This window comes from Salvia miltiorrhiza, unplaced genomic scaffold (assembly GCF_028751815.1).
Source record: "Salvia miltiorrhiza cultivar Shanhuang (shh) unplaced genomic scaffold, IMPLAD_Smil_shh fragScaff_scaffold_112_2, whole genome shotgun sequence".
Taxonomy (NCBI): Eukaryota; Viridiplantae; Streptophyta; class Magnoliopsida; order Lamiales; family Lamiaceae; genus Salvia; species Salvia miltiorrhiza.
Window position 1 is genome coordinate 514,518 of NW_026651402.1, and position 27,479 is coordinate 541,996.

General features: G+C 34.8%; 1 protein-coding gene and 2 long non-coding RNA genes across 3 annotated transcripts; all 3 read left to right on the top strand.

Moving 5' to 3' along the window:
* The first annotated feature begins 2,885 nt into the window (after positions 1–2,885).
* On the top strand, positions 2,886–6,010 carry LOC131002389 (probable WRKY transcription factor 31). Its single transcript, XM_057928889.1, has 5 exons — positions 2,886–3,304; positions 3,397–3,477; positions 4,442–4,810; positions 4,894–5,007; positions 5,298–6,010. Exons 1-5 carry the CDS (start codon positions 3,074–3,076, stop codon positions 5,961–5,963), a joined length of 1,461 nt encoding a protein of 486 aa, XP_057784872.1. The 5' UTR covers positions 2,886–3,073; the 3' UTR covers positions 5,964–6,010.
* Positions 6,011–14,297: 8,287 nt separating this feature from the next.
* On the top strand, positions 14,298–16,495 carry LOC131002335 (uncharacterized). Its single transcript, XR_009094262.1, has 3 exons — positions 14,298–14,604; positions 15,490–15,573; positions 16,176–16,495. It is a non-coding gene; the product is annotated as an uncharacterized LOC131002335 (long non-coding RNA).
* Positions 16,496–23,878: 7,383 nt separating this feature from the next.
* LOC131002336 (uncharacterized) lies at positions 23,879–26,049 on the top strand. Its single transcript, XR_009094263.1, has 3 exons — positions 23,879–24,158; positions 25,044–25,127; positions 25,730–26,049. It is a non-coding gene; the product is annotated as an uncharacterized LOC131002336 (long non-coding RNA).
* Positions 26,050–27,479: the final 1,430 nt, after the last annotated feature.

Genomic DNA, 27,479 nt, shown 5'->3' on the forward strand with positions numbered 1-27,479 from the left:
GGGTGTTGGGGTCCCAGGGGGTGGACTGACAGGTGTATGGGGGAAATACACCTGTAGGCTATTTTTCGCAAATCAAACAAACTTAACCAATTTCAGTATGAAAAGGTTGTAGACTGATACTGAAGGTAATTCAGTAAGTTGACAACAGTCAAGCGCTGGACTTAACTGATATCCAAGTAAGGTTTTAGTCCAATTTGTAAAACAAAGTAGATTTATTAATCTCTCTGACTATCAGTCGTCAGTAGGATTGATAACTCAGCAGCGGAATTTAAACTTAGTGTGAATAGCCTTTAGAAAATATTTTGTCACATGTAAAATCCTTAGTTACACTTTTCAGTTAGTCCGTTTCAGTTGAGAACAGTTTTGCACAGACAAGGATATAACTGAAAGTAAGTAAAGAACACAAGGATTTTTAACGTGGTTCGGAGACATCTCCCCTACATCCATAACCAGATTATTTGTCTGACAAACACTCTGGCCTTATGCTTAGCGGTGCACATCAAACCTACCAATCCATCCTGAATTGGATTTAACATTTAGCACGCCCTGATACTGTCGTGTCCAATCAGCTAATGCTAAGGTAATTGGATCCAGCACCTTTAAGCTGAACTCCCTCTTGGCTTTCTGGGTGCCAAGGAAACCGAACGGTTTAGTTTTGAACCGGTACTAAATCACAACCAACACAGTTTAGTTTTCTGGTACTAAACAACAACCACTTGGCTTGACTGGTGCTAAGGGACCATTTGTTTGGTTTGACGGTACCAAACAACCGTTGAGTTCGGTCTTAGTCTCGAACTCTATTACAAACACTCTTTTCTCAGAAAGGAAAAGGTTATGTAATAACCAACTAAGATTACTGAGAACATGCTCTCAAGTAATCATCAATCTAGGCTAAAGACATGTCAATTGATTGCCTATAGATTTTAAGAGAGTTCTTGTAATCAGACATTCTGATTGTATGATCTCTGGTTGCTCTCTTTTTCGATTCAATGCTTGCGACAATTAAGCTCGAATTGATCTTTTGATGTAGCGTTACATTGATGATTGAATCAGATTTTCTCTGTCTTACTTCCCCCACTTTTAGGGGTGACCTCTAAGCTATTTATAGGCAACTCTAGAGAATAGATCCGTTGGTGGAGATCTCTTATTCGAATCCTACTGTTGTGAGATAACGTCTTTAATCTGCTCAGGTACTCTTGTCTTTATTTCTCTTTGACGGATGGAGAGATGACCTTCTAGTCCTTTGGTACGGGTGCTGCAGGCTTTAACACAAATGAGGAAACTCTATCCTTTAAGGTCAATGCTTCTGACTTCTTTAAGCGTTGCAACATATTTTGGAGGCTGTCCACGTGACCTTCCCTTCTTCAGTTGAAGCGAATGCCATGACTCGTGGATTCCTCAGTTGCTTCTGATGCAGTTTCCTTCAGTTGGGAGCTTTCAGTTGAGTCTGCATTTCTTGGTGTGTTCTGGACTTGTGCACAGCCTTCAGTCGAGCAAGTCTTCAGTTGAGCTAACATCTTCAGTATCTTCAGTCATCTTTGTATTCACTGTCCAGTCTAGCTATTCAAGAAACTCAAATCACCATTAGCTAGAATGTGCCCTTCAGTGATTTTAGTATCATCAAAACATACGGGTTGGATATCCTTTTATTTCCAAACAGAGGGCTATGTTCACATAAGGTATGTAGCATAACATTTCTCAACCTATAATACACTATATTTTTTTATTATAATGTAAAGTAGTAAGTACAAAATTTAAAACCAAACTAAAATGATCAAATTTCTAACAAGTCATAATTAGACCATAACTACCGGAGTGGAAAATAATTTCCTCCCAAAGTCCTATATATATCAAAAAAATTCTACCACACAATTATTTTGTACAATAATTAAAATATAATCATCAAAGGTCCACACGCACACCTAGCATAAACAGTTGAAACTGAACCCAAAATAGAATTTGTACTAGAAATCTGACATCGTCAAAATCCCAAATCTTATATACTTGGTCTTACATCTTTTACTCTTCCACCAAAGATTTCTCTTCTTCCAAATATTATCAATACACGTCGTCTCTAAATTTATATCGCAAATATATAGATGCATATCAAACTGAATTGTTAGCCAAGAGACTTCAATTCTTTCTCGTTTCTTAACACACTCATCACATCACACAATTTATAAATCGATTAATCATGTTTTGGGTCCCCAACTTTCGACGTTTTCACAAAATATCCCTAACTTATATTTTTAGGGTTATTCTTCAAAAATAAACCAAACTTTGATCGCATAACGATTTTTAGTTCGAATTTATGATTATTAATAGCACCTACTTATCTGTGTTGTTCAATTTATAGCTCAAATAAAAAAATTTCAGCCACTCTTAGAATAAAACATACAGATATACCGAACTCAAATAGCCGAAACTAAGTTGGATGATCAAAGCTCAGATAGTGAGACATCTAAATGTATAGAACTCGATCGGGTGATAATTCGATCGAGAATTTTGACTCGGGGCATAAACTGAATAGCAGAGATAAATATAAGCTGTTTTTCATAATAATTATAAATTCGGGTTATAAAGTCATCGTGGAGTCAATATTCGAGTTGTTTTATATTAAAGCTCCAAACTTTTAGTATTTTACAAAAGATATCCCGATATAGTACCAAATTTTGAGATAGAATGATGAGTCACCTCGTCGTGTCGTCATTCTGTTGTTGAATTCTGTAGTTTTCTTTGGAAAATATTGAATAAAAAATATATAAGTCCGAGAAATTAATTAAAAAACGCTAAAATTTGAGGACACGAAACACGATTAACCCTTTATAAATAGGGATGGGAATCGAATGAAAAATCACAAAGGTGATTTAAAATAAGAGGATTTCGTGTGAACGTAGCTCTAGTCTTTCAACCCTCCCATTTTACTGCCGAGTCACTAGCAAAGACTTGCCATTTTTCTCATATATTGCCAATTTTGAAAGTTGGACTCTCATTTGATCCAACACCACACAATCCACCACCACCACTACCGCCACCACTACCGCCACCGCCACCGCCGCCGCCGTCTTCATCCATGGACTCCGCTAGATCGCCGCCGCCTCCCACCATCCAGTTCCCGCTGAACCTCGGCCGCGGCGGCGCCGATCAAGCAGCGGAGAATGCCATTGATAAAGGGAAAGCCGCCGTAGATGAGATGGACTTTTTCTCCGAGAAGAAAGAGCGCAGCAGCGGCGGCGGCTGCGGCGGCGCTTGTAGTGATTTATACACGACGGAGCCTTCTTCAATCTCGGATTTCAACGTCAATGTAAGTTTGCATATATAAATAATTTCAGTTAATTTGCAAGAAAAGGTTTATATTATATATAATCCTAATTAGTAGTTTAAATATTTTTATAGACCGAGCTGCTCCTCCTCACGGCGAACAACGGCGGCGACGGCGGAACGTCTTCCAACTCCGATCGCAGATTAAAAAGTGAGGTGAGGGAGAGAGAGATATCAGTCTATTATGCATTAAACGCATACACATATATTTATATTAAAGTTGACTTATGAAATAAATAATGCAAAAAATTCAAGAAATTTAAAACCACAAATCTTATCTAAAATTTCAAGAAATAAATTGAAACAAGAAATCAAACACCTTCACTCAAAGCCCTTATTTCTGAATAGCGTTTTGATGGAAGGTTTTTATTCAAGAAAATTGAAGAACACACACGTAGGTTTTCAGTACTCTATCGGTCCATAAAAAATATGAAATTATTTTTTTCTTTTCCATTTAGGGACGTTCTTTTATATTATATTAATATTTCTATATATTATATTTGTATTCAATTAGTATTACATTTAGATTAGTTAGTGATCCTGGTCTAGCTTAATGAGTAATTTCTTGTGGTGAATTGTTAATTAGCACCAGCCCTACATTTTGTCTCCAATGACTCTATTTTGGTACATATATCCTTATATTTTCAACTTTATTCGCTCTCAATATTTACTTAATACCCATATCACAAATAATTTATTAATTGTATGACAAACCAATTTTGATAAGTCCTTTTTAGACTTTATACGCATCTTCCAATAATTTATTAAAATTCGTGTCCACTAAACTACACTATATTTTCAGTGGACAGAAAGAATGATATTTATAAAAATTAAAAAAAATACTTTCTATTTGTTTTTTGTCAGCACCCCCTTCCCCATAACTGAGAAGTGAGAACTTTTAGTAAAAACAAAATTATTTCTTCTCATCGTCGAACATAAACCTTTTCTTTCTTCTCAATCGTCAACAGCCATCCAGAAAATTATAGAACAAAATATTGCAAAATGTATTAGTTTTTTTTTTTTTTTTTTTTGAGCTTATATAATTATTTGTCGCACCCCAAATACAAAATCTTGGCTCCGCCGTTCCATAGTGTCAATATAATTTGTCTGAATATTGCAGGTTGGGGTTCTAAAGAGCAAGCTGGAAAGAATGAATTCAGAGAATGAGCGATTGAAAGAGATGCTGAATCATGCGAAGAACAAATACAATGGCTTGCAAATGCATCTGCAGACAATCATTCAAGAACAGCAGCACAAAGGAGTTGCGGATCAAGAAGGTAAGATAAGCTTCCATGGAAATGGACCTCCGAATGCCAATGACGTCTCGTCGTTTGAAGAGGATGGGCCGACGGCCGGAGGGGAAGGGAATCAGAGCCCTCAACAGAAGTTTCTTAGCCATTCTGCTTCTCCGAATAGTGTCAATGAGGCAACTGAGGCCACCATTCGGAAAGCCCGGGTGTCGGTTAGGGCCTGGTGCGAGGGTCCCATGGTATTATGGCAACCTTTTGTTTCAATCTCGTATTTTATTTCAATTTTAAAAAAGTGATGTGATTTTTTAGAAACGAATGACAGATGACTGATGGGTGTCAGTGGCGTAAATATGGGCAGAAGATAGCGAAGGGGAATCCGTGCCCTCGTGCATACTACCGATGCACGATGGCAGTGGGATGCCCCGTCAGGAAACAAGTACGTTTCCCAAAACTACTTTTTTTTTTTTTACTTTTCTGAAAAAGGCGTTTTATCTACTCTTTGCGTCTCATTATTGTTGGCCTGTTTTCCTTATTGGGGTGCCCCATTAATATTGGTCCCTTTTCTATTTATGATAATGATTTTACACTATAAACAATATGACTGACCCCATGCACCTTTACACACTTTATACTATAATCTTATTCATCTAAATACTCGTTCCCAGAAGAAATAAGCCAACAATAATGGGAAGGAGGGAGTATAATTTATTATGCATGTCTCTGCAGGTACAGAGATGCGCAGAGGACAAGAGCATCCTTGTAACGACCTACGAGGGCCACCACAACCACCCGTTGCCGCCAACGGCGATGGCTATGGCGTCGACAACCTCATCCGCTGCGAGAATGCTCCTCTCGGGCTCAATGCCGAGTGCCGACGGCCTAATGAACTCGAGTTTCCTAGCTCGAACGCTTCTCCCCTGCTCCTCCAACTTGGCCACCATCTCTACCTCCGCGCCCTTTCCCACCGTAACATTAGACCTAACGACATCCCCGAACCCATTGCAATTGCCACAGCCTCCGATGCCCTTCCCCGTCCCACCGGCCGCGGCCCTGCTGCCGCAGCTTCTAGGCCAGGCGTTGTACAACCAATCCCAATTTTCCGGCCTACAAATGTCTCAAGAAATGGATCAAAACAATCATCAATTGAAAAATTTACACTCATCAATGAATCAAGGGCAGCATTATAATCAGTTCAATGAGACTTCTTCAAATTCAATTCAGCCCAATGATCCTAGTTTTGCTGCAGCATTGGCTGCAGCCATCACCTCTATCATAGGCGGTTCGTCTACGAACAACGGGGGCAACAACAACAATAATAATAACAACAACAACGACAACAACAATAACAGTAGCAACGATCTCAATGGATCGAGCTTTTATGTCAATAGATGATGATGAAATTGTTATTTTTCTCGGAGGGTTCTTATATTCTTTTTTTCTTTTTTTCCTTTTTTGTATTTAAGAGTGCATTCTCTTTGGTAGTAAATTTATCATGGAAAAATGAGGAATAAACAGAATTTTACCCTTTAAATCATTCATTTCTTTTCCCTCATTTCCTACAAAATAGAACTTGACCCTTATTCATTCCTCATTTTTACTACAAATGGAGGGATAAATGAGGAATGAATAAGGGTCAAATTCTATTTTATAGGAAATGAGGAATGAAGGATTTAAAGGGTAAAAATATTTTATCTCTCATGTTCTCAGGATAAATTTACAACCAAAGAGACACACACCATAATTCATAATCTTTTTCATGTTATTTTGATTTTTTTTTTTCATCTCAATAATGTAATTATGATTGATGTAGACAAAGCGAACATGACATTTGTATATATAAATAGACATGCATAAAATAAAAGATTGTTGAATAATCCTTGAACTTCTGCAATTTTGTGATTAAGTCCTCGAATTTTTATTATTATGCTCATTTAGGTTCTCAGATTTTGCTAATTATTAGACTTTATGATTAACTAGTGTACCTCCCGCGCAATGCGCGGTGATTGTCATTCGCGTAAGTTATGCATATGTTTTATATTATTAACATTAATTGATAAAGTTAAAATAATATCAGATTTATTATTTGCAAGCAGTCTAATTTTTTATATAACATGTGTTCATATATAAATATAATATAAAAAAAGTTTTCTATGAATTCGCTATGTAATATTATGAATTTGTTGTGAAATATAATAAATTAACAAAATGGAATTTTTGCAACGTATGTAATAATTCATTCAGCAAAGTTATGATTTCACCAAAGATTTTCACAATTCGAGTGATGATAACAGTTGCTATTAGACATATTGGTCCTTGATGGACTATATCTCAACACATATTTTTGAATTATTAGTAAATATGTAAAGATTCCGAACTTAATTTAATACCTACCAAAGATAATTATATGGATAAAAAAAATACATTAATAAAAAAATGGCATAATTAGAAAGCAACAATAATTTTGAACAAATTCAATTTACACAATTAATTGTTTAGTAATTAATCAGTAATTATCTTTATTTGAAAAATAAACTGGTGGAAATTAATTTTGTTGCGAGATTAGATAATAATTATTTTAATATTTCTTTATTGAATAAAATAATTAATAAATTGAAAGAAAATATTTGAAGAAAACATTTGTAAACATTCTCTTGCAATGTAATAAATTTATAATTTTGTTTTCAAAATAAATTATAACATAATCGACTAACTTTAATCAATTAAAATTCAGAAGATCGAATTATTAGACTTAAGATGAAAAAGTGCAAATGGAAAAAGTATTGATATATATTTCTAGTTTCAAGGAAAAGAAATAATTAAGTTCCATATAATAATAACTTATTAATTTTAAATTTATTTTTTTTACATATTATGTATCAATTTTAAAATCGTTTCACGGTCTTTCATTTAATTTACATGTTACAAATTTTATTCAATAAAATAAGAATAATGTTCTTTATGTACAAAATAAAAAAAGAAAAGAAGATTTGAGATGTTAAAAAAGAAGAATTTTAAGTTACTAAATCCAAAACAAACTATGCATTAACATTGACGAAAATTTGTACAAAACGTGGGTTTAGTGGTGTTTTATTTCTTTCCATAAATTTCAATTATATCCTTGTAATTGAATTAAATTACATTTACTTTGCTTTTTATATATATAAAGATGTTAGTTTTAATTTCGATTTTGTTAATTAATGATAGTTAACTATATATGTTTGATTATTAGGATTTATATATTTTAAATTTTGCTTATAGTTAATTTCTCATATTTATATATTTTTTTAATTTTAATTGCTAATAACGTAAATATCTTTGTTTATTAACATTCAATTCGTTTGTTAATTGTGGTTCATTATTTCACAATTGGGATATTTACCATTAATACTAGTCTACTGACATTAATATTCATATTACTATTCTATTTAGATAAATAATACTCCCTTCGTCTCTAAAATTGTGGTCCAATGAAATTGCACGAGTTTTTAAAAAAAGTGCGGTAGTTATGTTTAATTGGAGATTGGACCCCATACATTTTTGTAAATAGTGAGAGGGGAAGTTTGTGTGAGCATTTTCAAATAAAAAAATACCACAATTTTCAAGAACGCCCTGATGTGATAATAAGACCATAATTTTTAGGGACAAATAGAGTGATTAAGAAACGTCGTGTTTTAAATAAATAAATAGGGCAAAAATAAGAGGTTGAAGCGGCATGTATAACAATATATCCTTAAGAGGTGCACCCAAGAGCGCTGTGCCATATGGTGCGCGTGGGTCGGATCCGGGTTCATTCGACTCGAAATTCTATTCGAATTTGACTCTTTCATTTTTATATCAACAAACTTTCGTTTTTATTCATCAATACTGTCATTTTTACTAAGAATGATTATTAGTTTTACAATTATCACTTTTAATCATAAAAAATGAGGCAAATATCATTTTAAACACTAGATTATACCCAATTTATCAAAATGTCCTAAATTATATATTAGCTTTGTATCAAAACATTTATATAAATATTTCTTATAGTTCATAACATTTTTTATAAAGCGACATATTTTAAGGTTTAAAATAATATTTACCTTAAAAATTATCATTTTTATTTGAAATATTGCTACTTTTATGTAAAATAGCTGGCACTTTTATTCATGACAACTGTCATTATAAGCATTAAGAAGTGCTACTTTTATTTAAAATATATTATTATTTTTATTCATAAAAACTTATATAACGGGTCAATTAGATTTGAGTTGAATTTCGAATGACACTCGAGTTTGAGTCGATCCGACCCGACCCGACCCGACCCGCGCACAAGGTGAGGTCACGCCTACAAGAATAGTACGTCAAGCAAATTGGAGACTGTAATGACCCGACTTTTTATTAAGGATTATATACTTTTAAATTACTGATTTAAGGATTGATTATGGTAATTAGGGATCAGCATCCATTAATAAAATACGAACTTATATGAATTTGATAATTTATATATGTGATGATTTATTTTTTTTATTTTCAATAGATGATGCACTCAAAATATATTTTGAGTCCATTAATTTATTGTGGAGAATTTAACACTGAAGTGTTAAATATGAATCTTTTATCGATTGTTTACTTAAGCCCATGAGTAATTTAATTTATGTTAGAGGCAAGCTCAAGTGAATTTTATGCTTCAATGAGAATTAGGCTTATATATCTTAATGTGTTTATATGAGATTAAGCACATATGGTTCTCATTCATCCACATCCCTCTCATTCTTCTATTAAACCAATCACCAATACGTTCACAATTTTCTTCACCTACTACTTCACAATTTTCTTTACCTACTACTTCACAATTTTCTTCACCAATACGTTCACAATTTTCTTCACCAATACGTTCACAATTTTCTTCACCTACTACTTCACAATTTTCTTCACCTCTAAAGTCAATCTCCAAATTTTCTGCAACACTTTATTTTGATATCATTCGAGATTTGAGCCTTTGCAACTTTTGAGTTGTTCTAGTAGATTCTTTTGAAGTATACGACTAAGAAGTGTTAGTATATTGACTTAGTAAGTCACCCAAACTATAGCTTGGTTAACTGTCCATCAGTTTGTGTCTAAAATTAGTTGACGTTAGTTCTTCTCCTATGATTATTATCAACCATACATTTTGTTAGCAATCTATAGTACAAACCGTAAGGTTTGAGAATAAGGACTTGAGTTATTTTGTCTATGCTGATTTCACGATGGAATCATGGAAAAGTGTTACGCATGTGATATGAGAAAAGGAATGTATTGATGATCGTTTTTTTTTTTTAAATAGAATGTCTGGTAGATGAGAAGCTAGAAACGAGGTGGGAACAGAAATGAACCATCACGAAAGATGGATGAACTTTTTCTCGAGTAAAGATTGTTTTATCAATGAAACTAAGAATCCAGTTGAGGGTAAACTCTAGATTAAGACGATGAAGAGAATCTTTGATTTTCTTTGTACCGCACCAGAACGACTTCATATGTTGCATTCCAGTTGACTAGATCTACAGATTTTGGTGGGAGGCCAAAAGAAAAGCAATGACTCAAGAATGTTAGCAAACTTGTCTTAGTAAGACTATAAGACGGACACATATTACATATTTTTTTTTTATATCTGCGATAAGTGGAAAGAAACGAAAATGTTCAACCTCAAGCAAAACAAGATGTCTATGACCAAGTACGACCAGATTTGCTGCGACATATCCGTTATGCCCCACAATAGGTGGACATCGATGAATAGATGCTGAAGAAGTTTCGACCTGGCCTAAAGTATGAGATAAGAATGGCATTCGCCAACCACGGTGAGTTTACGTACTTTGAATTACTCAACAAAACTCTAGACGCCAAGGTAGTTATGCTCGGGGATCAACCGACACAAATTCAAACTGAACAAAGTGGTCAAGACATGAAAAAAAAAAAAAAAAAAAAAAAACTTTTCACCCGTAGAAGGGATAACGGTAGTAACGCGTAGTTATATGAACCTGTAATTGAATGTAAGATCACTTAAGGTGGTAGCGAATAACTTGATGTTATACCAATATGGAACGTAGATGTAACCCTAGGAATGGACTGGTTAGCTGAGAATTATATGCTACGATTTATGCATTAAATGAGAAATCTCCTTCAAACCTTCAAGAATAGACGCATTAAGTTTTCAAGAGATAAGTATAAGGAGAGAATATCAGTTATTTCATACATACAAGCCATGAAGGTGATAAATAAGAAACATTACCAAGTTTTCCTTGTATACCTAAACGGATGAGCTAGCACAGAAAGGACAGTTGAGGACGTAGAAGTTATACGTGAATTTCATTATGATTATCCGGAGAACTTACCAAGACTGCCACCCAATAGACAAGTAGAATTTACCATCGACCTAGTACCGAGATCGACACGTGTATCAAAAGCATCGAGCAAGATGACTCCAAAGGAGTTGGAGAGCCTAAAGATCCAATTGCAGAAAACGACTAGACCTAAGTTTGATCATGTCTAGTGCATTCCCATCAGGAGCGCATATTTTGTATGTTATGAAGAAGTATGGTACTTTAAAAAGGCGCACAGACAATAGAGCGTGGAACAAACTAATACTCAGGAATGAATATCCTTTACCGAGGGTAGATGAATTGTTCGACCAACTCAAGGATGCAAGTGTGTTTTCCAAGATCGAATTGAGGATCGAGTATCATCAGCTAAAAGTCATACAAGAAGGTATACTCAAGACAAATTTTAGAACGGGATATGACCACTACAAGTTTGTAGTTGTGCCATTCAGGCTAACAAAATGACCAGATATATTCATAGACATCATTGATAGAGTATTCTACCTTCACCTGGATAAGTTCGTCTTAGTGACTCCAAGAATGAAGATGAACATAAGGAACATTTAGGGACCATGTACACAAGTACTATTGGGTGAACGAATTTATGCCAAATCAGTAGGTGTGAGTTTTGGCTCAAGAAAGTGGCATTTTCTGGAACATATTGAATGATTTGAGTTTATATATGTGTTTATATTTATTAAATATTGCACGTATAATTTACTTAGATTAATTTGAACACCAAGGTTCAAATTTGATGAAGGCCGTGAGTCATAAGGCCAGAGACGAGCGATGCTCGATTTTAATTGAGTTATTTTGAGCATGCCAATGTGTTTAGAATAATTAAAAATATTTGTATTTAAATTTTTGGAATTTATTTCCATTAAATACAAATTTTCTAACTATTCGATGATTTATTAAGTTGAGATATGTGGAGTATGTGAAGTCATGTAAGTGAACTAGCAGTGCATATGAGTTAATGCTATGTTAGTAAGACTATATGAATTATTTGAGTATTTATGAGATGAGCATGATTAGTAAGTTATTGAGCTTTTTGAATTGCATGAGAAATGCATATAAAATGGCTAAGTATGAGAAATTAGCATGGATTAGATTTATTAGTTTAAATGAGGTAAATAAATTAGAGAAGCATGTTAATTAATTATAGTTGGAATTTAGTATTTAATTACAAAGACCGAGATTTAATCGAGAATTATGAGCATGATAAATTGTTAAGATATAATTTATTATTTGAGTTTGATATCGATTATGTGTCTAAATGGAGTGAGTGTGAGAGTTATGAATAACGCACATAAATGTTGGTATCTGACACTCGAACAATTGGTGTCGAGTATAAATGATAGTTTACTGATAAAGAGTTTTGATGATTTTGAATTGTAGTGCTAGAGATTCTAAAACCTTATAAGGAATTTGTAGTAGCTGATGAGATAAAGGGGATGGGTTGAACCCGTAAAGGATTATGATTTTGGTATTAACCATCACATGGACAAGACCAATGTAGTAGATGATACAGTGAGCCGGAAGGCCTCGTCTAAGATATGATAAGATGATGATAGAAGTGATTAAACCACCCAGCTTGAGGAAAATTGTGGTAGGAGCACGAAGGAAGGATGAGAAGTTACGAGTAAGAATAAGGATAAGAAATTTCAAGAATTACCACGAGGAATCAAATAATGCTATCTTCTTTGAAGGGAAGATATGCATCTCCATGACAATGAACTTAAGAATAAGATAAAGCCATGGCACCCATATACTGTCACCAGGAAGTACTAAGATATATTAAGATCTAGAAAAATTCTAGTTAGGAGAAATGAAACGAGATGTAACTTCATTTGTTGAAATATGTCTTGCGTGCTAGCAAGTGAAGGTTTTACAACATATCGTATCGTTACTTTGAGTCTTCGAGCTCATAAAGTCAAGCTTAATGTCATGTTTGGGACAAACCGAGCCCTTAACGAACCAATGAATTTCGTTGTCGAGATGGATTTTTCGAATCCATCAGACTTAAGCAAAGGTTGTCACGAAAGAGGGCAGTGAATGCCCACATAACTCGAGATTCTATCGATGAATGAATAAAAGTTTATAACGGCGTTTTAGGCTGACTGCCTACATGCTCGAAATGGTTGGTCTCCTTACAAACTATTTAAGTTGCCTTAGGAATGCTTTAGAGATATTAGTCGTTATAGTTCCGCTTAAACGACATAGAAATTACTAATAAGGTATGTTGAGGACGACCAAGCTAAACCGGGGTGAAAGCTGAGAACATGTTTTTGCCACTCTTTGTGAGACATATAATACCAGTTATCAATCGACTATCGATAGGTTAGCAAATGAGGCGTTAGATCACCACTTTGTTGGGATGAAATGACTAGATGATTGAAATCATTCGTCAAAATTTAATAATGAATAAAAGAGGGTCATGATTGACAGAGTCATATGTTGACAAATGACGAATTAACCTATGATGTGAAAGTGGAGAGATAATTTCCATAAAAGTTTCTCCATCAAGAGAAATCATTGGATTCAATGTGAAGGGTAAACCTAAACTCCGTTTTATAGGCTCATACGAGATTATAGAAAGGATGAGCCCAATAACTTATTGGTTAGCGTTAGCGCTAAGCTTTGAGAATGTGCGTAATGTATCCCATGTGTCGCAAATAGAGAAGTATGTTTACGATTCAAAGTATATGATCCATAAGAACAACATTGTTATTAGTCAATATTTGAGTCACGAAGGAAGATCCAAATCTATCTTAGATCGGGAAGTTCAGGTACTAAGGACTAAGTCGATACCGATAGTAAGGGACCTATGAATATAACATGGTCAAGAATAGACTACGGTCTAACAAGAAAGTGAAGTACTCAGAGTTGTTTTCTGCGGTACAAATTTCGGGACGAAATTTCTTTTAAGGGGGATAGTATGTAATGACCCGACTTTTTATTAAGGATTATATACTTTTAAATTACTGATTTAAGGATTGATTATGGTAATTAGGGATCAGCATCCATTAATAAAATACGAACTTATATGAATTTGATAATTTATATATGTGATGATTTATTTTTTTTATTTTCAATAGATGATGCACTCAAAATATATTTTGAGTCCATTAATTTATTGTGGAGAATTTAACACTGAAGTGTTAAATATGAATCTTTTATCGATTGTTTACTTAAGCCCATGAGTAATTTAATTTATGTTAGAGGCAAGCTCAAGTGAATTTTATGCTTCAATGAGAATTAGGCTTATATATCTTAATGTGTTTATATGAGATTAAGCACATATGGTTCTCATTCATCCACATCCCTCTCATTCTTCTATTAAACCAATCACCAATACGTTCACAATTTTCTTCACCTACTACTTCACAATTTTCTTCACCTACTACTTCACAATTTTCTTCACCAATACGTTCACAATTTTCTTCACCAATACGTTCACAATTTTCTTCACCTACTACTTCACAATTTTCTTCACCTCTAAAGTCAATCTCCAAATAGAATTTTGCTTCTTTAAAACCTATTCCACTATCTCAACTCACCCATTCCCACCTCTGCAGCAAGTTTTATAAAGTAATAGAGTGAAGATTATTCATCTCATTCAATTCTTCTTCACAATTGGCTTCTAATCTATGCCATATATAAAATCTGCAGAGACTAATACCATACACCTATTCAAGGTATTCCCGTTTCTATTATATTATGTGAAATTTCTGGGGTATAGATGGGAGTGTGGTGAATATTTGTACAAAGTTTCATGTTATTTGAACTTCGTTTACTACCCTTTTAAAATTTGAGAAGTCTACTGCCCGTATCTGTTGAAACTGTCGTGAGGCAGATGATTAAGTTAACTATTTCAGTAACCATATGTTGATATTTAGCTCTCAAATTTTTATGGTATAAATTTATATGCGTTATCTATCTGCATATAAAATTTGGGGTCATTCCGGAAACGTTTGCTATTTTTCAAAGATCTGGACTTTCAGTTGGCAGAAACTGCCGAATCTGGTAGGCGATGGGAAAATCGCTATATCTCTTAAACTACTTGGAGTTTTTCAACACACTTTTTTTTCAATTAAACTAGACTCAAAGAGGTTTCTATTGAAATAAAATTCGACTCCATACGAGTTCGGAGTAAAAGCAGTTTATTAGTTGAAGTTGAATCTATACAGTTTTGTTGAGATGGAAATGATTCAAAATAATTCCTATTAAGGATTTTAAAGTTTTATTGTTGATAAAATATCACTTTTAGTTTATAAATGAACTATTGATGTGTATGTATATATATTGGAGATTGGCATTATTAAATGGGGAAAAGGAAAACGTTTTATGTTTATAGAATTATTCTTTATTTATAATAGATAAATAAATGAATAAAATGGAATTTCCTACATCCTCAAAGGTACATGAAGTATTTTGATAAAGGAAGAACGATTGTATATGAGTTAGATATAGTCGTTTAAGGAAATATGGGTAGTTAGAGAAATGAGTGAATAAGTGATTCACTGCATTTGTTGTTATCTTTTCTATTATTCACTCGAACACATGTTTTCGTGTTATCAAAGGTTCAAATAAACAAAAGCGTCTGAGTAACCTATCGCGCTAAGGAAAGAGAATCGTTGTCTTAAGTAGCAAAACACTGCAATCAGGTGGGCATTACTTTTACTATACGTATATAGAGATCCCCTGCGTGTCGTAGGCCTCTTATACGAATGAATGCATGAGATGATTTAACTGTTAATTTCAGTTTTATATATCTATCAAATGAGTTTAATGTTACATTTGAGCAAGTTATTTCGTTACAAAATATTTGAGTTAAAGTTATTTCAAGTATTGTCTTGCCATAAAATGTTTAAATTTTAGTATGATATCTATCTGCTTTGGCTTTGCCAATGATGCAATCGAATTCGGGTCCTGAGCAGTTGATAGCTATCCTGCCAGGGCTAGTGTACACCAGTGACCGTGAGTCATCTAGCGGGTTGGCCGGTCAAGTGACCGTGAGAGGTGGCCACCTCTCCGGCACACAGTTCCAGATATGATAGATTACAAGAAGAACTTAGTCTGCAGACGAACTTTAAGAATCACAAATGAACTTAGTAAGCTTGGGCCTTTTTAGCGAAAAACTCCCTTGCTGTACTGTTTATGATGGCATGACAATTTACAGTTTTGAAGCATGTATTTTTCTACCTAGGCATACGTGCCCACTGAGTGCTTTTGTACTCAGCCCTGCATATGTTTTCTAAATGTGCAGGTTGAGCTGATGTGATGATGGTGCTGCAATGAGCGGAGTCTCCAGGGTTGTTAATAAATAGTTAACCTGTCTAGAATATGTCTTCATACATATGTCTAGCTACTTTCCGCTGCAAGATGTTGTTGATGTTATAGTATGTTATGTCATACTTTGAGTCTTAAGAGAATGGTTTCATATGATGTATAACTTGATTAATGATATTAATTAAGTTTTATGTTGTCTTTCATAGACTGTTCAAAAGAGTATTAATGAGTAAATACGATGGTTTTTCTTAAGTTAAGTAAGATTTACGGTTTCAAATGATGCCCCTTTTCTTCCCCTTCTTCTTTAACCCCATCCCTAGTCGTAGATCACTCGGCTTAACTATCCTTAGTTAGGGCGGGCTGTGACAAAGTGGTATCAGAGCGAAGGAAAGCTCTGAATTAGAAGTCTTGAGTTTAGTCTAGAATGAGTCGCTAGACTAATAGTTATTAACAACCGTGAGCTCAGCGCACCATCACACCAGGCTCAACGAGGTATGTAAAATTTCAAAGTTTATTTGACGTTAAATTTTGAAGAGCATGATGTTGAGGTTATATGATGAGTTATGATGTTACACTTTAAAGGTGCATAGTTTGAGTTTGAGGATGACAACATGATTAATAATGAGTTATTATGTTGTAAGAGCATATGTTGATGTTACATGATGAATCATGAGAGCGTTTATATCATATGATGTTATATGATTGAGGATGCATAATTATGAGTTATGATGTGATGTATTTGAGATGTTTTGTGATGAGAATTGTTTGAGCAGTTGTGATAAGTCACGATGATTTAGATGAAGGAATCTAATGTCATTGTTAAGAGAGATTTTTTTTTTTTTTTTTTTTTACTAAGTAGAAGGATGAAATGAGAACTTAGAGCTAAAGCTTGAGAGAATTAGCAATTGCTTTAAGTACTTGTTGGTTTGAGTTATGAGTTTGAGTTATGAGCTTGAGTATAATAGCATGATTAATGATGAGTTATTAGCATGCTGCAATGAGATATTGTACGATATGTTGAGTTATTTTGTGACGCGAGTTTTGCTCACGCAACCTTAATGGTACTTGAGGAGGTATCATGAGCCATAGTCTTTGGAGATGGCTTTGAGAGAGAATTGTTGAGTTGTCTTACTGAGTCACGATGATTTAGATTAAGGGATCTAATATCATTGTTTAGAGAGATTCCCTACTAAGTAAAGACGGGACGAGATGAGAATTTAGATGTTTTGAGCTTGAGTTTTAAGATAACAGTACTACTTAATAGGAGTTTTGCTAAGTTATGTTTTGTTTATTTTTGTTGCTGGAGCCAAGTAGAGTTAGTTCCTAGAGTCACCTTTAAGTTCTCCTTATAGGTTGGCCAGGACTGTTGGCACTGCACGAAAGTGGACTGTTGTGAGATCGAACTCAGGAAAGATCGGATACGAGGACGAGGCGTACAGTATGTGGTACAGAGATACCCTAGCAGATTTTCAAACACATGTTCATAGACTATGAAAGGATGAAAGCCTTATGGTTGTTACTAGACTGGATGGCATCGTGCACCTAGTCCCCGTGCTACCAATCGAGTGGTAGGATTGAGCAAGGAAGAAAGCCACTCAATATGATGGGACATGTCGTCTTGAGCATTGGACCCACAGGAGATGGGATTTGTTACAGATACCCAGATTTTCTATGCGGATCTACTGACCGGATGCTTGTTTTCTACCAGGGACTCTAGAAGAGTGTAGTAGATATCGAGTCGATCCTTGAGTATCAGTTACCAAAGATGATAAAATGATAAACGATAATGAGGATGAGAAGTAGCCGAGGAGGGCTAGAGTTGATGAGGATGAGAAGAGAAGTCGATGTAGGCTAGAGCTAAGGATGATCTTGAGAGTATGCGCGGTACACCCTCGTTTTTGATTAGTTGCAATTACATTGCGATGTATATAACTTACTTAGGAGATACTGGTACTTGAGATTTTGACATGATGATAGATAAGCATGCGAATATAGTACCCTACTGATGTTAAATAGATGGATGTTCCTAGTGTGCTAAAGTAGCAACTAGATGAGTTAACTGGTAGCAATTACTGTAAGAGGTCCAGACCGAGACATAGTACTATTAATGGTGTCGGTTTAGAAGGGACATTACGATAGATACTATGGTTTTGTAGGGTTTATATAACCCCTTTATGTAAGTCCTCTAAAAAGAGGCATTCTACTGATGGATATATTAGGTTGACCAGAGTGGTCTTTTTGTTAGCATTCCGTGAGTGCTTATTGCCTTACAGATGAATGTTAAGGTGACCGTGAGGGTTTCCTTAAAGTTGAGTTAGTAAATTGAACTTGAGTTTTGAGGATGCTTAGAGCGTTGGTCGAGTTGAGTTTTCCTTTTGTGATTTCAAAAATGCCTCAAAGATGTCATCAAGAGTGTGATGTGAAGGATAGGCGGGATAATACTCCGCCACCACCACCGCAACATGAGAGGAGAGTAAAAAAAAAAAAAAAAAAAATATTGAACTTTTGAAACAAGAGTCTAGAACATAGGACCCTGAGTTTAAGCTTTTAGCTTGCTGGTGTGAACTTAAGTTTTGTTATGTATAGTATGTTGAGGGTTTAGAAGACACAGAATTTCCAAGTTCGGGATAGTATATCCCGTGTGACTGGGGAGTGATTATGTTGGACCTGGCCAGTCCGCATGATCCAAATCTCAGTAGACGTGTTTTGGGTTTATAAACCCATGTGTTTCAACTTTCGGTTGAAAAATCAGATGGGTTCTCACTCTAAGTCATTTTGTTCGACTTGGTAGTTACTCCTTTCTACCCTCTGGTTATTTATTTGAGTCTCTTGAACAAATTTTCTGCAACACTTTATTTTGATATCATTCGAGATTTGAGCCTTTGCAACTTTTGAGTTGTTCTAGTAGATTCTTTTGAAGTATACGACTAAGAAGTGTTAGTATATTGACTTAGTAAGTCACCCAAACTATAGCTTGGTTAACTGTCCATCAGTTTGTGTCTAAAATTAGTTGACGTTAGTTCTTCTCCTATGATTATTATCAACCATACATTTTGTTAGCAATTTATAGTACAAACCGTAAGGTTTGAGAATAAGGACTTGAGTTATTTTGTCTATGCTGATTTCACGATGGAATCATGGAAAAGTGTTACGCATGTGATATGAGAAAAGGAATGTATTGATGATCGTTTTTTTTTTTTTAAATAGAATGTCTGGTAGATGAGAAGCTAGAAACGAGGTGGGAACAGAAATGAACCATCACGAAAGATGGATGAACTTTTTCTCGAGTAAAGATTGTTTTATCAATGAAACTAAGAATCCAGTTGAGGGTAAACTCTAGATTAAGACGATGAAGAGAATCTTTGATTTTCTTTGTACCGCACCAGAACGACTTCATATGTTGCATTCCAGTTGACTAGATCTACAGATTTTGGTGGGAGGCCAAAAGAAAAGCAATGACTCAAGAATGTTAGCAAACTTGTCTTAGTAAGACTATAAGACGGACACATATTACATATTTTTTTTTTATATCTGCGATAAGTGGAAAGAAACGAAAATGTTCAACCTCAAGCAAAACAAGATGTCTATGACCAAGTACGACCAGATTTGCTGCGACATATCCGTTATGCCCCACAATAGGTGGACATCGATGAATAGATGCTGAAGAAGTTTCGACCTGGCCTAAAGTATGAGATAAGAATGGCATTCGCCAACCACGGTGAGTTTACGTACTTTGAATTACTCAACAAAACTCTAGACGCCAAGGTAGTTATGCTCGGGGATCAACCGACACAAATTCAAACTGAACAAAGTGGTCAAGACATGAAAAAAAAAAAAAAAAAAAAAAAAACTTTTCACCCGTAGAAGGGATAACGGTAGTAACGCGTAGTTATATGAACCTGTAATTGAATGTAAGATCACTTAAGGTGGTAGCGAATAACTTGATGTTATACCAATATGGAACGTAGATGTAACCCTAGGAATGGACTGGTTAGCTGAGAATTATATGCTACGATTTATGCATTAAATGAGAAATCTCCTTCAAACCTTCAAGAATAGACGCATTAAGTTTTCAAGAGATAAGTATAAGGAGAGAATATCAGTTATTTCATACATACAAGCCATGAAGGTGATAAATAAGAAACATTACCAAGTTTTCCTTGTATACCTAAACGGATGAGCTAGCACAGAAAGGACAGTTGAGGACGTAGAAGTTATACGTGAATTTCATTATGATTATCCGGAGAACTTACCAAGACTGCCACCCAATAGACAAGTAGAATTTACCATCGACCTAGTACCGAGATCGACACGTGTATCAAAAGCATCGAGCAAGATGACTCCAAAGGAGTTGGAGAGCCTAAAGATCCAATTGCAGAAAACGACTAGACCTAAGTTTGATCATGTCTAGTGCATTCCCATCAGGAGCGCATATTTTGTATGTTATGAAGAAGTATGGTACTTTAAAAAGGCGCACAGACAATAGAGCGTGGAACAAACTAATACTCAGGAATGAATATCCTTTACCGAGGGTAGATGAATTGTTCGACCAACTCAAGGATGCAAGTGTGTTTTCCAAGATCGAATTGAGGATCGAGTATCATCAGCTAAAAGTCATACAAGAAGGTATACTCAAGACAAATTTTAGAACGGGATATGACCACTACAAGTTTGTAGTTGTGCCATTCAGGCTAACAAAATGACCAGATATATTCATAGACATCATTGATAGAGTATTCTACCTTCACCTGGATAAGTTCGTCTTAGTGACTCCAAGAATGAAGATGAACATAAGGAACATTTAGGGACCATATACACAAGTACTATTGGGTGAACGAATTTATGCCAAATCAGTAGGTGTGAGTTTTGGCTCAAGAAAGTGGCATTTTCTGGAACATATTGAATGATTTGAGTTTATATATGTGTTTATATTTATTAAATATTGCACGTATAATTTACTTAGATTAATTTGAACACCAAGGTTCAAATTTGATGAAGGCCGTGAGTCATAAGGCCAGAGACGAGCGATGCTCGATTTTAATTGAGTTATTTTGAGCATGCCAATGTGTTTAGAATAATTAAAAATATTTGTATTTAAATTTTTGGAATTTATTTCCATTAAATACAAATTTTCTAACTATTCGATGATTTATTAAGTTGAGATATGTGGAGTATGTGAAGTCATGTAAGTGAACTAGCAGTGCATATGAGTTAATGCTATGTTAGTAAGACTATATGAATTATTTGAGTATTTATGAGATGAGCATGATTAGTAAGTTATTGAGCTTTTTGAATTGCATGAGAAATGCATATAAAATGGCTAAGTATGAGAAATTAGCATGGATTAGATTTATTAGTTTAAATGAGGTAAATAAATTAGAGAAGCATGTTAATTAATTATAGTTGGAATTTAGTATTTAATTACAAAGACCGAGATTTAATCGAGAATTATGAGCATGATAAATTGTTAAGATATAATTTATTATTTGAGTTTGATATCGATTATGTGTCTAAATGGAGTGAGTGTGAGAGTTATGAATAACGCACATAAATGTTGGTATCTGACACTCGAACAATTGGTGTCGAGTATAAATGATAGTTTACTGATAAAGAGTTTTGATGATTTTGAATTGTAGTGCTAGAGATTCTAAAACCTTATAAGGAATTTGTAGTAGCTGATGAGATAAAGGGGATGGGTTGAACCCGTAAAGGATTATGATTTTGGTATTAACCATCACATGGACAAGACCAATGTAGTAGATGATACAGTGAGCCGGAAGGCCTCGTCTAAGATATGATAAGATGATGATAGAAGTGATTAAACCACCCAGCTTGAGGAAAATTGTGGTAGGAGCACGAAGGAAGGATGAGAAGTTACGAGTAAGAATAAGGATAAGAAATTTCAAGAATTACCACGAGGAATCAAATAATGCTATCTTCTTTGAAGGGAAGATATGCATCTCCATGACAATGAACTTAAGAATAAGATAAAGCCATGGCACCCATATACTGTCACCAGGAAGTACTAAGATATATTAAGATCTAGAAAAATTCTAGTTAGGAGAAATGAAACGAGATGTAACTTCATTTGTTGAAATATGTCTTGCGTGCTAGCAAGTGAAGGTTTTACAACATATCGTATCGTTACTTTGAGTCTTCGAGCTCATAAAGTCAAGCTTAATGTCATGTTTGGGACAAACCGAGCCCTTAACGAACCAATGAATTTCGTTGTCGAGATGGATTTTTCGAATCCATCAGACTTAAGCAAAGGTTGTCACGAAAGAGGGCAGTGAATGCCCACATAACTCGAGATTCCATCGATGAATGAATAAAAGTTTATAACGGCGTTTTAGGCTGACTGCCTACATGCTCGAAATGGTTGGTCTCCTTACAAACTATTTAAGTTGCCTTAGGAATGCTTTAGAGATATTAGTCGTTATAGTTCCGCTTAAACGACATAGAAATTACTAATAAGGTATGTTGAGGACGACCAAGCTAAACCGGGGTGAAAGCTGAGAACATGTTTTTGCCACTCTTTGTGAGACATATAATACCAGTTATCAATCGACTATCGATAGGTTAGCAAATGAGGCGTTAGATCACCACTTTGTTGGGATGAAATGACTAGATGATTGAAATCATTCGTCAAAATTTAATAATGAATAAAAGAGGGTCATGATTGACAGAGTCATATGTTGACAAATGACGAATTAACCTATGATGTGAAAGTGGAGAGATAATTTCCATAAAAGTTTCTCCATCAAGAGAAATCATTGGATTCAATGTGAAGGGTAAACCTAAACTCCGTTTTATAGGCTCATACGAGATTATAGAAAGGATGAGCCCAATAACTTATTGGTTAGCGTTAGCGCTAAGCTTTGAGAATGTGCGTAATGTATCCCATGTGTCGCAAATAGAGAAGTATGTTTACGATTCAAAGTATATGATCCATAAGAACAACATTGTTATTAGTCAATATTTGAGTCACGAAGGAAGATCCAAATCTATCTTAGATCGGGAAGTTCAGGTACTAAGGACTAAGTCGATACCGATAGTAAGGGACCTATGAATATAACATGGTCAAGAATAGACTACGGTCTAACAAGAAAGTGAAGTACTCAGAGTTGTTTTCTGCGGTACAAATTTCGGGACGAAATTTCTTTTAAGGGGGATAGTATGTAATGACCCGACTTTTTATTAAGGATTATATACTTTTAAATTACTGATTTAAGGATTGATTATGGTAATTAGGGATCAGCATCCATTAATAAAATACGAACTTATATGAATTTGATAATTTATATATGTGATGATTTATTTTTTTTATTTTCAATAGATGATGCACTCAAAATATATTTTGAGTCCATTAATTTATTGTGGAGAATTTAACACTGAAGTGTTAAATATGAATCTTTTATCGATTGTTTACTTAAGCCCATGAGTAATTTAATTTATGTTAGAGGCAAGCTCAAGTGAATTTTATGCTTCAATGAGAATTAGGCTTATATATCTTAATGTGTTTATATGAGATTAAGCACATATGGTTCTCATTCATCCACATCCCTCTCATTCTTCTATTAAACCAATCACCAATACGTTCACAATTTTCTTCACCTACTACTTCACAATTTTCTTCACCTACTACTTCACAATTTTCTTCACCAATACGTTCACAATTTTCTTCACCAATACGTTCACAATTTTCTTCACCAATACGTTCACAATTTTCTTCACCTACTACTTCACAATTTTCTTCACCTCTAAAGTCAATCTCCAAATAGAATTTTGCTTCTTTAAAACCTATTCCACTATCTCAACTCACCCATTCCCACCTCTGCAGCAAGTTTTATAAAGTAATAGAGTGAAGATTATTCATCTCATTCAATTCTTCTTCACAATTGGCTTCTAATCTATGCCATATATAAAATCTGCAGAGACTAATACCATACACCTATTCAAGGTATTCCCGTTTCTATTATATTATGTGAAATTTCTGGGGTATAGATGGGAGTGTGGTGAATATTTGTACAAAGTTTCATGTTATTTGAACTTCGTTTACTACCCTTTTAAAATTTGAGAAGTCTACTGCCCGTATCTGTTGAAACTGTCGTGAGGCAGATGATTAAGTTAACTATTTCAGTAACCATATGTTGATATTTAGCTCTCAAATTTTTATGGTATAAATTTATATGCGTTATCTATCTGCATATAAAATTTGGGGTCATTCCGGAAACGTTTGCTATTTTTCAAAGATCTGGACTTTCAGTTGGCAGAAACTGCCGAATCTGGTAGGCGATGGGAAAATCGCTATATCTCTTAAACTACTTGGAGTTTTTCAACACACTTTTTTTTCAATTAAACTAGACTCAAAGAGGTTTCTATTGAAATAAAATTCGACTCCATACGAGTTCGGAGTAAAAGCAGTTTATTAGTTGAAGTTGAATCTATACAGTTTTGTTGAGATGGAAATGATTCAAAATAATTCCTATTAAGGATTTTAAAGTTTTATTGTTGATAAAATATCACTTTTAGTTTATAAATGAACTATTGATGTGTATGTATATATATTGGAGATTGGCATTATTAAATGGGGAAAAGGAAAACGTTTTATGTTTATAGAATTATTCTTTATTTATAATAGATAAATAAATGAATAAAATGGAATTTCCTACATCCTCAAAGGTACATGAAGTATTTTGATAAAGGAAGAACGATTGTATATGAGTTAGATATAGTCGTTTAAGGAAATATGGGTAGTTAGAGAAATGAGTGAATAAGTGATTCACTGCATTTGTTGTTATCTTTTCTATTATTCACTCGAACACATGTTTTCGTGTTATCAAAGGTTCAAATAAACAAAAGCGTCTGAGTAACCTATCGCGCTAAGGAAAGAGAATCGTTGTCTTAAGTAGCAAAACACTGCAATCAGGTGGGCATTACTTTTACTATACGTATATAGAGATCCCCTGCGTGTCGTAGGCCTCTTATACGAATGAATGCATGAGATGATTTAACTGTTAATTTCAGTTTTATATATCTATCAAATGAGTTTAATGTTACATTTGAGCAAGTTATTTCGTTACAAAATATTTGAGTTAAAGTTATTTCAAGTATTGTCTTGCCATAAAATGTTTAAATTTTAGTATGATATCTATCTGCTTTGGCTTTGCCAATGATGCAATCGAATTCGGGTCCTGAGCAGTTGATAGCTATCCTGCCAGGGCTAGTGTACACCAGTGACCGTGAGTCATCTAGCGGGTTGGCCGGTCAAGTGACCGTGAGAGGTGGCCACCTCTCCGGCACACAGTTCCAGATATGATAGATTACAAGAAGAACTTAGTCTGCAGACGAACTTTAAGAATCACAAATGAACTTAGTAAGCTTGGGCCTTTTTAGCGAAAAACTCCCTTGCTGTACTGTTTATGATGGCATGACAATTTACAGTTTTGAAGCATGTATTTTTCTACCTAGGCATACGTGCCCACTGAGTGCTTTTGTACTCAGCCCTGCATATGTTTTCTAAATGTGCAGGTTGAGCTGATGTGATGATGGTGCTGCAATGAGCGGAGTCTCCAGGGTTGTTAATAAATAGTTAACCTGTCTAGAATATGTCTTCATACATATGTCTAGCTACTTTCCGCTGCAAGATGTTGTTGATGTTATAGTATGTTATGTCATACTTTGAGTCTTAAGAGAATGGTTTCATATGATGTATAACTTGATTAATGATATTAATTAAGTTTTATGTTGTCTTTCATAGACTGTTCAAAAGAGTATTAATGAGTAAATACGATGGTTTTTCTTAAGTTAAGTAAGATTTACGGTTTCAAATGATGCCCCTTTTCTTCCCCTTCTTCTTTAACCCCATCCCTAGTCGTAGATCACTCGGCTTAACTATCCTTAGTTAGGGCGGGCTGTGACAAAGTGGTATCAGAGCGAAGGAAAGCTCTGAATTAGAAGTCTTGAGTTTAGTCTAGAATGAGTCGCTAGACTAATAGTTATTAACAACCGTGAGCTCAGCGCACCATCACACCAGGCTCAACGAGGTATGTAAAATTTCAAAGTTTATTTGACGTTAAATTTTGAAGAGCATGATGTTGAGGTTATATGATGAGTTATGATGTTACACTTTAAAGGTGCATAGTTTGAGTTTGAGGATGACAACATGATTAATAATGAGTTATTATGTTGTAAGAGCATATGTTGATGTTACATGATGAATCATGAGAGCGTTTATATCATATGATGTTATATGATTGAGGATGCATAATTATGAGTTATGATGTGATGTATTTGAGATGTTTTGTGATGAGAATTGTTTGAGCAGTTGTGATAAGTCACGATGATTTAGATGAAGGAATCTAATGTCATTGTTAAGAGAGATTTTTTTTTTTTTTTTTTTTTACTAAGTAGAAGGATGAAATGAGAACTTAGAGCTAAAGCTTGAGAGAATTAGCAATTGCTTTAAGTACTTGTTGGTTTGAGTTATGAGTTTGAGTTATGAGCTTGAGTATAATAGCATGATTAATGATGAGTTATTAGCATGCTGCAATGAGATATTGTACGATATGTTGAGTTATTTTGTGACGCGAGTTTTGCTCACGCAACCTTAATGGTACTTGAGGAGGTATCATGAGCCATAGTCTTTGGAGATGGCTTTGAGAGAGAATTGTTGAGTTGTCTTACTGAGTCACGATGATTTAGATTAAGGGATCTAATATCATTGTTTAGAGAGATTCCCTACTAAGTAAAGACGGGACGAGATGAGAATTTAGATGTTTTGAGCTTGAGTTTTAAGATAACAGTACTACTTAATAGGAGTTTTGCTAAGTTATGTTTTGTTTATTTTTGTTGCTGGAGCCAAGTAGAGTTAGTTCCTAGAGTCACCTTTAAGTTCTCCTTATAGGTTGGCCAGGACTGTTGGCACTGCACGAAAGTGGACTGTTGTGAGATCGAACTCAGGAAAGATCGGATACGAGGACGAGGCGTACAGTATGTGGTACAGAGATACCCTAGCAGATTTTCAAACACATGTTCATAGACTATGAAAGGATGAAAGCCTTATGGTTGTTACTAGACTGGATGGCATCGTGCACCTAGTCCCCGTGCTACCAATCGAGTGGTAGGATTGAGCAAGGAAGAAAGCCACTCAATATGATGGGACATGTCGTCTTGAGCATTGGACCCACAGGAGATGGGATTTGTTACAGATACCCAGATTTTCTATGCGGATCTACTGACCGGATGCTTGTTTTCTACCAGGGACTCTAGAAGAGTGTAG

What these genes read in the sequence shown, in the direction of transcription:
- LOC131002389 (XM_057928889.1), top strand. Translation starts at nt 3,074, where the DNA reads ATGGACTCCGCTAGATCGCCGCCGCCTCCCACCATCCAGTTCCCGCTG. An exon ending in CCTGGTGCGAGGGTCCCATG is followed by an intron (nt 4,811 to 4,893) that starts GTATTATGGCAA and finishes AACGAATGACAG; the next exon opens with ATGACTGATGGGTGTCAGTG. An exon ending in GATGCCCCGTCAGGAAACAA is followed by an intron (nt 5,008 to 5,297) that starts GTACGTTTCCCA and finishes ATGTCTCTGCAG; the next exon opens with GTACAGAGATGCGCAGAGGA.